At 43.3% G+C, this 14,906-nt stretch overlaps 1 protein-coding gene and 1 pseudogene across 2 annotated transcripts; both read left to right on the plus strand.

Annotated features, from left to right (window-relative positions):
* The first annotated feature begins 793 nt into the window (after positions 1–793).
* Positions 794–9,467, plus strand: LOC311338579 (uncharacterized protein). The gene is made up of 8 exons (XM_084463875.1): positions 794–879; positions 1,054–1,086; positions 1,330–1,632; positions 1,887–2,000; positions 2,528–2,626; positions 2,782–2,819; positions 2,928–2,972; positions 8,817–9,467. The coding sequence occupies exons 1-8, from the start codon at positions 828–830 to the stop codon at positions 8,898–8,900; spliced, it is 768 nt and encodes a 255-aa protein (XP_084320001.1). The 5' UTR covers positions 794–827; the 3' UTR covers positions 8,901–9,467.
* Positions 5,576–8,693, plus strand: LOC311338580 (annotated as a pseudogene). The gene is made up of 6 exons (XR_014684321.1): positions 5,576–5,666; positions 5,843–5,875; positions 7,222–7,524; positions 7,771–7,869; positions 8,266–8,373; positions 8,534–8,693. The product of XR_014684321.1 is annotated as an uncharacterized misc_RNA (transcript).
* Positions 9,468–14,906: the final 5,439 nt, after the last annotated feature.

Consider the following 14,906-nt stretch of genomic DNA (forward strand, 5'->3'; position numbering starts at 1 on the left):
GGCCATATTCTTTATATATTCATGTGTTACAAGCTTTGTCTGTGAATGAGATGTGGTCTGCTTAGTTGGGGCTGCTGAGGTCCACTCCTGGGTCCCAGAAGAGCTGGCGAGGCTTTAGTCACCTGCTGATGAGGGAGGTGAGCAGGGGGAACAGGGCTGCGCTCAGAGGACTAGAGAGGCCTGTGGCCGATCCGCACTCCATGGCGTTTTCCTACCGAACAGGAAACACACAGTATGTACAGGAGGTCATCTCTGCCATTTGCAAACCAGTGCTTGATGTCACGCTTCAGCACATTGATTACAATTATAAAATGGCTGTAACATCTTAATGTGTCTTTGACACACACACACACACACACACACACACACACACACACACACACACACACACACACACACACACACACACACACACACACACACACACACTGTGGCAACCCGCTCCCCACCAGGGGGAACCGTGGGATAGTGGTGGACGGGGACAGGGAACTCAGCCCAGGGAGAAGCAGAGACGACGATCCAGCAGAAGGCCGACGACACATCCTACTCGAGTGTCACGGAGGCCATAGTCTAGTTGATGTATTACCTGTTATCTCTCATACCTGTGAATAAACGCCGAACCCGGCTTGATTGGAAACCTCTGCGTGGTACTTGCCGTGAGATCTCTAGACTCTTGTGGACCGGGTTACCACAACACACACACAGTTGCTATAGGCCAGTTGTATGTAGTTCCGTAATTTTGGTGTCGGTCCAATTCCTTATCCACGCATTTGTGAGGCTGCAGATGCACAAATGGTGAGAGAGCAATCATCACACCTCTGGAGACAATGCAACTATTGAGAAGCATAGCTGGTCAATCATTTATTGTCTTCTTTATCCGTGAGTTGGCCTCATACGCTTTATTCATACTCTGTGTTAGGCCTATAACATGCATGATTATTATGTTTCTTTGATACATTTACTAAAATACTTTTGTATTCCACACTTCCTCATACACATAATCATGCTTCTATTGACCCTTCTCTTGGTGAAAACATTGTTTCCCATCAACAGATTCCTTTCATAATGTCAAAAGCCAAAGCCAAGGTAATTATATTGGTTCAATATAATGTAATATATAGCCTATCATCTGATGTCTTTACGGTAACCCTCACCAGCGTTTCATACATAATGTGGAACTAGATGCATCCACTTTGACATGTGTTAATAGGGTTGATTATATTTTTTATTGCCATCATTGGCTGCTGTCTCATTCTATTATTGTGCGCATGTGAATCCACTTCAAACTTCAGGGGCTGTTTTAACTAACCATAATCTTTCCAATATCAGCCCTTCCTCAGTCTATATTGACGGCGACTGCCTCATTCATCGGAGAGGAAGAGTCCGTTACACTTTATTGTTCGGCAAATGAAAGGGACCGTACTAAACAATGTTATATTTACTGGATTAGTCCAACGAACGTCCGAAATGATATCGCCTACGAATGCCAGGCGACATTTACAGGCTCTGAGCTCCTGGCACGTACCGGGGCTCTCGCTGAGGTGAAGGTTCAGTGTATTTACACCGTGAGTCGGAGGCTTAAGTATGAGTTTGCTCCACACAGCGACATCGTGTCTATCACTGTAGGAAGAGGTGAGTGACTACCATACACATTTGATGCTCTGTTATTATACAGTGATACTGTGCATATATATATATATATATATATATAATTCTAGCATATACTTCAGTGTGTTTGCTTTATTACTGATTGGATTCATTTCCTGTACTGTACTTAGCCGATGTGACAAGAAGCAGGTAGCAGGTCCTCAATTTCTGCTAGTTTTACTTCTGCCGTGCAACTGAGACTAGCCTCAGATTAAACTATTGAACTATTTCTCTCCCAGTTGTCACTGCCAGTCCTACGTCAGCCAGTCCTACATCAGCCAGTCCTACGTCAGCCAGTCCTACGTCAGCCAGTCCCACCAGTGCTGCCACAACCGTAGTAGAGCCCAACTCAGGTGACAAAACATATTCTTTCTGTTCACGGTCGATTCATTTGTTGTAGTCACTTTTACTTTTTACACATATATGTGTATATATATATATACTGAATATATATGTATATATATATGAGCTATCTTCTCTCCATTGTCACGGGCAGTCCTATGTCAGCCAATTCTACTGTCCTACCTATAACAACAATAACTCAAGACTGTAAAGATGTGTACCTTGTGTTATTTTTTCTTTGTGGTGTTTCCTTGAGGACTGAGGGAGTCTTATTATCAATTGCACAATCATTTGTAATTCCATGCTATTCCATAAATTGGGAAACTAAGGTGTAAGATGATGGTTGAATGGTAGTGAATGTACACTTATTGTAAAGGGTTTCCACTCATCACCAGTTTATTCAATGCTTGATTTTGTACTTGACACAGCTGATGATTGTTGTTCATTTTGCTAACCCATATAACACTAGATTTGTGATAATTCCCTTAAACAATATGAAGAGAAACCAACACAAATTTCCCCTTCTGTCTCATTACAGGACGCCTATTGTTAAAGTCTGCAATCATACTAATAGTATGTTGTGGATTCATTGTGTTTCTGATCATTCTGCTGTTGGCTGTTTGGAGGAGGAGAAAGAGTGAGTTTAAACTGGTATAAATACACAAATAACGCTAATATAAAATGGATGTGTATATTTGAAAATACCATAAATACCGTTCCAGAAACACAACGTAGCTATTGAAATGTGTGTATACATCTTTGTTGAACGTTTCTTATGGGATTGTTTTGTAGAAAACACGATGGAAATGAAGAGTCTCCATACTGGATCGGTAAGTAAAACACAAAAATAAAGTAAACTTCTTTGGATGATGCAGTCCATTATTGAAGACTCTTAATCAGGATTGATCTATCTCACTCTACTGTTCACATTCATTTAGTTAAAAGTGGTTAATCGCTCCGGCAGCTGCATGAAAGAGGAAGATGTAAGTACAACATCAGCCATGGTCCGTTTTCAATGAGTTGAAAGTCAGACTAACGTCAATGTTTTGGTTGGATTTGTGTTTGTCAAGGTCTACCACGTGTACAGCACTATCTCAGCGGAGCCCAGCTCACCCAGCCAGACGTTGGTATATAACCTTCTGCAGGCCCATTGACCTCATGTTCCTGCAGGTCCACTGACATAACAAACCTTGTTTTGGCTTGTTCGTTTTTTAGTGCTGTGCTTCAAAACAATGTGAATGCCACATTAAAGAAATGTATAGCAATTACTTTGCAACTAGGAAGATGTATGTATCACACGTGCATATGAACAAAGGCATACAAACCAAAAACAATGGTTGAATGGTGAAAAATATGTCTGTGTTTATTCAGTTATTTTTTGTGTCAACATGATAAATATGGCTTCTTTATTATGGCCAATGTAACATTCTTATAAATTGTATTTAGTTGACATGCATATCTAGCTTGAATTATATGTCTTTACATTTACAAAGAGGGAACGTGAAGAAAAAGAATATTACTTTGTTTTAGCAGCAATCTGTAGAACATTTTCAAGAATTTAGCTATCGAGTGTTGCCATATGTATTTTGTATTTTGTTATATTTACCAAAGGTATAATGGGGAATCTGCCTGCATTCACACATCAAATACTTTTAATCACAATAAACCAGAGAAGCACGTATGGACATTTAAGTTTCCCCTTTCAAACTCAACCTGTTTGCTTGTGGCCGTTGCCTACGTACAGTCAGAAAAGCAAGATGTCTGCTATGAACCGCAATGGGTTTTCATTTACGTATCTAAGCTGCGGCAAACCCTTCCTCTTCTTTCTCCCTCCATCCATAAATATAAATTAATCTCTTGGTGACAAAGAAGCAGACTTCTTCTTCTTCTTCTCTCTGTGAAATACCCTTTGGTAAGGCGCTGTGAACGAATCCCATTTGGATGGGCCATATTCTTTATATATTCATGTGTTACAAGCTTTGTCTGTGAATGAGATGTGGTCTGCTTAGTTGGGGCTGCTGAGGTCCACTCCTGGGTCCCAGAAGAGCTGGCGAGGCTTTAGTCACCTGCTGATGAGGGAGGTGAGCAGGGGGAACAGGGCTGCGCTCAGAGGACTAGAGAGGCCTGTGGCCGATCCGCACTCCATGGCGTTTTCCTACCGAACAACAGGAAACACACAGTATGTACAGGAGGTCATCTCTGCCATTTGCAAACCAGTGCTTGATGTCACGCTTCAGCACATTGATTACAATTATAAAATGGCTGTAACATCTTAATGCGTCTTTGACACACACACACACACACACACACACACACACACACACACACACACACACACACACACACACACACACACACACACACACACACACACACACACACACACACACACACACACACCTCTGGGTGAAAAGGATGACACGATTCTGGCTTCTTCCTGTCCTTCTGAAACTTCAGTCTGTCACATTTCAGTGACCCACCGTTCTGGTTTTAGTTCAAGCCAACACGGCACTTTTAATCAAAATCAAACACAAAGTATCTTACTACTCAACAGAACAAAAAACATCTTTGGAGGAATCCACAGTCTTGTTCTTCAGGGTGGAAACGCCTCACCCCTGACGACCGGTCTCTCCGCATACACGACCCGGGAGAGCCCTGAATGAGTGTGGAAGCATGCTTCTCCACCTGCTCCTCGGGTGCTCCGCATTTCAATGATTGGCTGGCACCAACGCTCTCACTGGCGCCATCTGTTGGAAATCTGTGGTACACAGCCTCCATAACCTGCCCCCTGGACCTCCAGGGGCGCTGTGCCGGAGACGGGTTGCCACAGTACAAAGCAGTTAAAGTAAACCTGCTGTACATTGCTGTTCTCAGTATTGGCTCTACATGATGTTACATGCACAGAAACATCTCAGGACAAAGTGAAACTGAAAGAAGTTAATTACATGCTGCTATAAAACCACATTCGCACTATTGTCCACGTTTTAATCGAGTCAAGAATATACATGATCTCTATAGGATCTATGGTGACTGGAGGGGCAGAGCTGCAGTCACACTTGTTCTCCACGACGACCATGAAGAGATTGCTGCTGGGAATCTGTTGTATTACAAATGATCTGCAAGACACGGGGACAAGAGGAAACGAGAAGGAGGGCGATCAAATGACTCGAGATTCGACTTGATTATTGGAATGAAATAACATTGAATGTTCTTTGAGAAAACGAAAATTAGCAACAGCATAAAAAATGACACGGGAAATGTGCAACAGGATTCGATAGACAACGCAGTGGTTTTCAATGAATACCCCAAGTGTGTTTTTACGCGTGCCTGTGGCCTGTGTTGTGGTGGATGAAGCCGTACCTAAAACCGCCCTCACAGTCTATGTTTCCGTCCGGTGTACTGTTTGCTTGGAACCACACACACACACACACACACACACACACACACACACACACACACACACACACACACACACACACACACACACACACACACACACACAGTTGCTATAGGCCAGTTGTATGTAGTTCCGTATTTTTGATGTCGGTCCAATTCCTTATCCACGCATTTGTGAGGCTGCAGATGCACAAATGGTGAGAGAGCAATCATCACACCTCTGGAGACAATGCAACTATTGAGAAGCATAGCTGGTCAATCATTTATTGTCTTCGTTATCCGTGAGTTGGCCTCATACGCTTTATTCATACTCCTATAACATGGCCTATAACATGTATGATTATTATGTTTCTTTGATACATTTACTAAAATACTTTTGTATTCCACACTTCCTCATACACATAATCATGCTTCTATTGACCCTTCTCTTGGTGAAAACATTGTTTCCCATCAACAGATTCCTTTCATAATGTCAAAAGCCAAAGCCAAGGTAATTATATTGGTTCAATATAATGTAATATATAGCCTATCATCTGATGTGTTTATGGTAACCCTTACCAGCGTTTCATACATAATGTGGAACTAGATACATCCACTTTCACTTTTTAACCCTATTAATGTGTTAATAGGGTTGATTATATTTTTTATTGCAATCATTGACCGCTGTCTCATTCTATTATTGTGCGCATGTGAATCCACTTCAAACTTCAGGGGCTGTTTTAACTAACCATAATCTTTCCAATATCAGCCCTTCCTCAGTCTATATTGACGGCGACTGCCTCATTCATCGGAGAGGAAGAGTCCGTTACACTTTATTGTTCGGCAAATGCAAAGGACCCTCCTAAAAAATGTTATGTATACTGGATTAGTCCAACGAATGGCCAAAATGTTATCGCCTACGAATGCCAGGCGACATTTACAGGCTCTGAGCTCCTGGCACTTACTGGGGCTCTCGCTGAGGTGAAGGTTCGGTGTTTTTACACCGTGAGTCGGAGGCTTAAGGATGAGTTTGCTCCACCCAGCGACATCGTGTCTATCACTGTAGGAAGAGGTGAGTGACTACCATACACATTTGATGCAGTTATTATACAGTGATGCTGTGCATATATATATACAGTGGTAGGCATAAGTTTAGGCACCCATGCTAAAGTTGACTAAAAAGAGGAATAAAAAATCCTCTTTTGGAAATTGATCTTAATGCCTTAATTAAACAAATGAGGAAAAATCCAACCTTTAAGGACACCAATTTGCTTTGTGAATGAATAATGTATTGTAAATAAATAAATGTTCTCCATTAAAATACAGGGTGCATAAGTATAGACACCCTATGTTAAATTCCCTTAAAGGCAGGCAGATTTTTATTTTTAAAAGCCAGTTATCAGGATGCATAGTAACCTGGATCCATGAAATAACTGGCTTTTAAAAATAAAAATCTGCCTGCCTCTATGGGAATTTAACATAGGGGTGTCTATACTTATGCACCCTGTATTTTAATGGAGAACATTTATTTATTTACGTGTCCTTAAAGGTTGGATTTTTCCTCATTTGTTTAATTAAGGCATCAAGATCAATTTCCAAAAGATTAATTTTTATTCCTCTTTTTAGTCAACTTTAGCATGGGTGCCTAAACTTATGCCTACCACTGCATATATATATATATATATATATATATATATATATATATATATATATATATATATATATATATATATATATATATATATATACGTGTATATAATGACCATTGACTGCTGTCTCATTCTATTATTGTGCGCATGTGAATCCACTTCAAACTTCAGGGGCTGTTTTAACTAACCATAATCTTTCCAATATCAGCCCTTCCTCAGTCTATATTGACGGCGACTGCCTCATCCATCGGAGAGGAAGAGTCTGTTACATTTTATTGTTCGGCAAAGGCAAAGGACCCTCCTAAAAAATGTTATATTTACTGGATTAGTCCAACGAATCACCAAAATGATATCGCCTACGAATGCCAGGCGACATTTACAGGCTCTGAGCTCCTGGCACGTACCGGGGCTCTCGCTGAGGTGAAGGTTCGGTGTTTTTACACCGTGAGTCGGAGGCTTAAGGATGAGTTTGCTCCACACAGCGACATCGTGTCTATCACTGTAGGAAGAGGTGAGTGACTACCATACACATTTGATGCAGTTATTATACAGTGATGCTGTGCATATATATATATATATATATATATATATATATATAATTCTAGCATATACTTCAGTATGTTTGCTTTATTACTGATTGGATTCATTTCCTGTACTGTACTGTGCAGGTAGCAGGTACTCAATTTCTGCTAGTTTTACTTCTGCCGTGCAACTGAGACTAGCCTCAGATTAAACTATTGAACTATTTCTCTCCCAGTTGTCACTGCCAGTCCTACGACAGCCAGTCCTACGTCAACCAGTCCTACGTCAGCCAGTCCCACCAGTGCTGCCACAACCGTAGTAGAGCCCAACTCAGGTGACAAAACATATTCTTTCTTTTCAGCAGGGTGCTCCGCCTCCAATGCAAAATAACAACGGTGGACCTGTTCGTAATTCATTTATACATTTTGAAAATTGTAATGTAATATTTATAATATTTATCAACCTTAATTTTGGGGGGCCCCCCAGGTACTTGGGGGCCTACCCGCTCTGCGTACTCTGAGTATGGGGAGCGCCGGCACTGTATATATTAAACATAAACTGAATCTTATTGTGTGTGTGTGTGTGTGTGAGTAATTAAATGCTTGATTTTGCACCTAACAAAACTTATGATTGTTGTTGATTTTGCTATCCCATATTTCACCATAGATTTGTGATATTTCCCTTAAACAATATGAAACCAACACAAATATCCCCTTCTGTCTCATTACAGGAAGCCTATTGTCAACGTTTGGAATCATACGGATAGTGTATGTTGGAGCTTTTCTGTTTCTGATCAATCTGCTGTTGGCTGTTTTGCACACTTGGAGGAGGAGAAAGAGTGAGTTTAAAGTTGTATGAATATACAAAGAACAGTAAGATAAAATGGATGTGTATAATTGAAAATACCCCTATAGTAAGTTTATTCCAGAAACACAACGTAGCTATTGAAATGTGTGTATGCATCTTTGTTGAACATTTCTTATGGGATTGTTTTGTAGAAAACACGATGGAAATGTGAAGTCTCCATACTGGATCGGTAAGTAAAACACAAAGATAAAATAAAATAAACCTCTTTGGATGATGCAGTCAATTATTGAAGACTCTTAATCAGGATTGATCTATCTCACTCTACTGTTCAAATTCATTTAGTTAAAAGTGGTTAATTGCTCCGGCAGCTGCATGAAAAAGGAAGATGTAAGTACAACATCAGCCATGGTACGTTTTCAATGAGTTGAAAGTCAGACTAACGTCAATGTTTTGGTTGGATTTGTGTTTGTCAAGGTCTACCACGTGTACAGCACTATCTCAGCGGAGCCCAGCTCACCCAGCCAGACGTTGGTATATGACCTTCTGCAGGCCCAGTGACCTCATGTTCCTGCAGGTCCACTGACATAACAAACCTTGTTTTGGCTTGTTTGTTTTTTAGTGCTGTGCTTCAAAACAATGTGAATGCCACATTAAAGAAATGTATGGCAATTATTTTGCAACTAGGAAGATGTATGTATCACACGTGCATATGAACAAAGGCATACAAACAAACCAAAAACAATGGTTGAATGGTGAAAAATATGTCTGTGTTTATTCAGTTATTTTTTGTGTCAACATGATAAATATGGCTTCTTTATTATGGCCAATGTAACATTCTTATAAATTGTATTTAGTTGACATGCATATCTAGCTTGAATTATATGTCTTTACATTTACAAAGAGGGAACGTGAAGAAAAATAATATTACTTTGTTTTAGCAGCAATCTGTAGAACATTTTCAAGAATTTAGCTATCGAGTGTTGCCATATGTATTTTGTATTTTGTTATATTTACCAAAGGTATAATGGGGAATCTGCCTGCATTCACACATCAAATACTTTTAATCACAATAAACCAGAGAAGCACGTATGGACATTTAAGTTTCCTCTTTCAAACTCAACCTGTTTGCTTGTGGCCGTTGCCTACGTACAGTCAGAAAAGCAAGATGTCTGCTATGAACCACAATGGGTTTTCATTTACGTATCTAAGCTGCGGCAAACCCTTCCTCTTCTTTCTCCCTCCATCCATAAATATAAATTAATCTCTTGGGGACAAAGAAGCAGACTTCTTCTTCTCTCTGTGAAATACCCTTTGGTAAGGCGCTGTGAACGAATCCCATTTGGATGGGCCATATTCTTTATATATTCATGTGTTACAAGCTTTGTCTGTGAATGAGATGTGGTCTGCTTAGTTGGGGCTGCTGAGGTCCACTCCTGGGTCCCAGAAGAGCTGGCGAGGCTTTAGTCACCTGCTGATGAGGGAGGTGAGCAGGGGGAACAGGGCTGCGCTCAGAGGACTAGAGAGGCCTGTGGCCGATCCGCACTCCATGGCGTTTTCCTACCGAACAACAGGAAACACACAGTATGTACAGGAGGTCATCTCTGCCATTTGCAAACCAGTACTTACCACACACACACACACACACACACACACACACACACACGCGCACACACACACACACACAAACCTCTGGGTGAAAAGGATGACACGATTCTGGCTTCTTCCTGTCCTTCTGAAACTTCAGTCTGTCACATTTCAGTGACTCATTGTGTACAAAGCAGTTAAGGTAAACCTGGTGCATTGCTGTTCTCAGTATTGGTGCTACATTATGTTACGTGCACAGAAACATCTCAGGACAAAGTGAAACTGAAAGCGGTCAATTACGTGCTGCCATAAAACCACATTCGCACTGTTGTGCACGTTTTAATCGAGTTAAAGGATATACATGATCTCTATAGGATCTATGGTGACTGGAGGGGCAGAGCTGCAGTCACACTTGTTCTCCACGACGACCATGAAGAGATTGCTGCTGGGAATCTGTTGTATTACAAATGATCTGCAAGACACGGGGACAAGAGGAAACGAGAAGGAGGGCGATCAAATGACTCGAGATTCGACTTGATTATTGGAATGAAATAACATTGAATGTTCTGAGAAAATTAAAATGAGCAACAGCATAAAAAAATGACACAGGAAATGTGCTACAGGATTCAATAGACAACGCAGTGGTTTTCAATGAACACCCCAAGTGTGTTTTTACGCGTGCCTGTGGCCTGTGTTGTGGTGGATGAAGCCGTACCTGAAACAGCCCTCACAGTCTATGTTGCCGGTCGTCTCCTTGATGGTGCGCTCAGAGACGAAGGCAGGGTACTCTGTGTCGCATGGAACCATCTTGGTCTTACCCTGAGGCCTTTGGGCTGAACGTAGGACACACAGTTCAGCGTAACTGTTTGCGTAGAACCACACACACACACACACACACACACACACACACACACACACACACACACACACACACACACACACACACACACACACACACACACACACACACACACACACACACACACACACACACACACACAGGGCCTTACCTTTCACTGACAGACCGACGTTCCACCAGCTGTAGAAGTTGAACTCCAGCAGAAAACTGAGAATTAACGGCACACGGTTTGATATCAGAAACTCTATACATTGTTTTTGTATCGTGATTTTATGTATTCTAGCGGTTTGGGTTGTGGTGGCTTACATGATGACCTCAGTCAAAATCCACCTTACAACCGAGAAGGGCTGAAAGAGAAGGAAAGAATCCTATTATCTACATATCCCTGTGAGACTTTGCTAGGGTGTTAGCCGTCTACTATTGTAGCAGAAAAGAGTCAGAGAGGCTGACAACTAAATGTTCACAAATCGTACAGTTGCATCTTAACATGTGGCTTTTTATACTTGTTATGTGTACACACATACAGGCTATTTTATTGGCCGGGTGAAGTATATACTCACATTTAATAAAGTGCGAGCGCAGTCACTGCTGCCTCCATAGTCTCTACAGTGTGCCTGGTAGTCATATAAGGTGATCCTTCAGACATGAAAGCATAAGAAAGACTCACTGTGAACTCCATATTGAGTATTGTGGTTTTTAGCCTGGTTGAAAGCAACGTTTGCAATGAGATCACGTGAGCTGACCTCTTGAATGACCCCATTTGGAGTAATTTGTTCATAACGGCACCTTCCACTTCCCCAAAAAACAGCCCTGTCTGAAAAAGAAATACTTTTTAATCAAGAAAGACACGCGCATAGCTGCATGCATAGGGAGGAAGAGGAGGGCAATATACCTGGGAGATTTCCTCCGTCACAAGAATGAAGCCGTTGTTGTCAATAAGGTAGCAGTTGATGTCCTGTGAGAGACGTCAAAGCAGCAGCTAGTTACAACCACAGCGTGCAGGTAACCATCGTTTGTTAAGGAAACCACAATAACAGTAGGCTGCAGACGCTCACCCCACTCTCACAGCTAATGCTGCACTTCCCGTCCAGAGCTGTACACTATCAGAAACACACGTAACGTTCATAAATCCTCTTTCAATGCCAGTAGAACATGACGAATGTTGACCGACCTCCATGCTGTTACCTGTCTGCAGGCAGTCCAGAACTTCCTTTGAAAGTATTCCAGCTTCATTTGGATTCCCACAGCTACATTTGGATTAAATTACACATACAAACACATTCAATGATGACATATGTTGAATGTCATATTTTCAGTGTTGATTTAGGTCCTCCTTACCAGCAACAATAGGGGACTTCCGGTCATCAAGAAGCTGAATTGCTGTACTGGCCAAAACCACACTCTTATTTTCCGATGCTGTTTGGATGATAAGAAAGACATCACATTTTCGTCCAGAAGATGGCGCCGTTTAGCTTTAAAACCCTTAACCTGTGCTGAAGTAACGTCCCACGCACAGCTGACAGATATTCAATTCTTTATAGATTATGCTACACGCAAGGCAGCACTGAAAGCGATCTAAAACCGGCTCTATTTTATGATAATTTAGTGTTCCTAATGACAACTTGGCTCTTAAATATACCTGGCTATTACAATGGTGTTTAGTGCATGGCGGGCAAAGGGTAATGCAATTGACGATTGGTTCATAAATAAATAGAGGACATTTTCAACTGGTAAAGTCTAAGTGTGCGTGCCCCTCTTTAGGTCGAAATTAGGCCGATCTAGCAGCCAGCCTATCATCTGAGCTGCCAACTCTCACAGTTTCACGTGGGTATTAAGGTATGCATTACGAGATTCTACAGAATCTCACGCCAGCCAAAACCCAAAAGTTGGTCGTTCTACCTGAGCTGAACGGAACAGAGTAGATGAAGGTTCCTGGGACCTGCTCGGCGGCTCTCTTGTACCACAGCGGGAAGTGGTCAGCGTTAAACACACCTTCCTTGTCCTCGGCTGTCAGGAAGTCTCTGAGGAGGACACGGAGAGAGAGGGGAGCGGTGAACCAAAACGCGACACATTAAATCAACACGCTGCTGCTGCAACCTTGCGGCAGGTCCCCTTAAAAAAAATGAAGAGACGATATCGGGTCGAGCGCCGCACTCACTGATTGGACAGCAGCTCGGGAACCACAAACAGGTTGGTCCTGGAGAGGCCGGTCCGCGTTCCTAAGTAGGCGATCTCCACCCCTTTGTCCGAGTTCCTGCGTGCGAAACATCGTTACCAGCGGAAATACACAGGGCGTTGCGTATACCTGAGAAAACTCGAATTGAGTGGCGCAAGAAATTGTTGTTGTGTTGGATTGTAACCTGTGCTTACTCGGACTTGTTGAGGGCGAGGCCGGTCCAGTAGGCCTCCAGAGGAGCAGTGATCACCGCGTCGAACAACACCTCCTGGATCAGCTCGCGGTCGCCTGCAGTGGGACAACGCGCTCTTTAGCAAGGGACCCACAGGGAAGCATGGACGTTGACACGGGTTGATTCAAGGTTCAAGATTCAAGAGAGATTCAAGACGTTTTATTTGTCACATGCACAACAATTACAGACGCAGTCGCTCGCGATGACATTAAGGCCCTGTCCCATTTCTCCCCCCTTAAAACCTCCACTTGGTTTGGAGTGCCCTCAACAGTAAATCTTCCACTTCGTTTTAAGCCTGCATCGGACCTCACTACGTTTTGAGGGTTGATTAATATAGCACTCCCCCTTGCTCCCTACAGTAATGGGACACCCTACCCCTACACGCGCAAAATCTAGGGTTAGGGAAAAAATCTAGGGTTAGGGGAGGTATTGGGACGGGGCCTCAGGCTCCTTCAGCAGTGCAATATAAAGAAAAGTAAAAGTATAAAGAAAAAAATGTAATGTCAGATCAAGCAGTTCGACTACCAGTAACTATGACATGAGAGAACTCCCGGGGGGAGAGGCTACAGAGCCTGGGCAGGAAACCAAAATCAGAAAGAGGCGGAGCTAGGTCTGGTTTCCTGTTTAATATACTGAAGAAACGGGTTGGCCGAGTTTGGTGTCCGCCGATTACGGCTCACAGATTTCCGACTCCAGCCACGTGACAAAGATAACCGGAAAGAAAGCGAAGCGCCCCGTTTGCCCCCCCCGTCTGCCCTCAGTCTCCAGACATCAACCTTAAGCCCGTTTCACCGAGACGACTACACTGAACGAAACACACCAAGGACGCTTACATAACGAATGACGTCATGGGCCTGTCCACACCACTTGGTCTGGGTTGGGTAACCTACATTTCAGATGGGGCTGCCGGCCCGTGAGGAAGAGCCTGATGGCCTGGATCTGGGTGAGGGGCCGGTGCTCCAGGTGCTCGTCCGTGTTGCAGTACGTCCTGTCATCCAAACGGAACAACGCTGTTAGCTCCACGCCGGGCGGGCCCATGACCCAGACTGGGCCAATAACCCATATAACGCATGAAAGGCCCCAGAATGTTAGCCCTGGATTACCATTCATCTGCCAACGCAACATCTGGCTGTTCCAGATCATGGAGCCCTGAAGAACATACGGGAATCAGTTACGCTCCGGCGCCGCCCACGGTCTGAACCGACCGCACATCGTCGTATGAGTCGTAAGAGCCTCACGCAGACACACACTTAAACCGAATGGGTTTGGGCCCGGGAAAACCCGGACCACACTGACGAACATGGCTGATGCTGTTCAGCAAACAATGCCGTATGCGAGCGGCTTACCGGCTTCGACGGACACGTTTCCCCTGAAGAAGTACTTCCCGTGGCCCCGGGAAAGCGCCACTCCGATGCTTTGGGCACAAGAAGCAGAGGGGAAGGCATTTGAGTCTCCTAAACGCGAAGCCACTAAACCCGAAGGAGAATGGAGACATTAAACGCAGTGCCACTCGTCAGAGGGCCATTGGGGGACTGCGTTGGGTCTTTTTTTCTATTGCACCTGAATGGAGTTCCTTTAATGTCGGTGTAGTAATAGTCGTTGTGCATCTTCAGGACGCGCTTCTGGAAGAACAAGAGAGAGCAGAGTGAATGAGACAGACGGGAGGGGGGGGGGGAGGGGGGAGAGGGGGGAGGGGGGAGGGGGGGAGAGGGG

The sequence above is a fragment of the Micromesistius poutassou genome (genome assembly GCF_964030765.1).
Source record: "Micromesistius poutassou genome assembly, chromosome: 2".
Classification (NCBI taxonomy): Eukaryota; Metazoa; Chordata; class Actinopteri; order Gadiformes; family Gadidae; genus Micromesistius; species Micromesistius poutassou.

What these genes read in the sequence shown, in the direction of transcription:
- LOC311338579 (XM_084463875.1), top strand. Translation starts at nt 828, where the DNA reads ATGCAACTATTGAGAAGCATAGCTGGTCAATCATTTATTGTCTTCTTT. An exon ending in CGTAGTAGAGCCCAACTCAG is followed by an intron (nt 2,001 to 2,527) that starts GTGACAAAACAT and finishes GTCTCATTACAG; the next exon opens with GACGCCTATTGTTAAAGTCT. An exon ending in TGTTTGGAGGAGGAGAAAGA is followed by an intron (nt 2,627 to 2,781) that starts GTGAGTTTAAAC and finishes ATTGTTTTGTAG; the next exon opens with AAAACACGATGGAAATGAAG.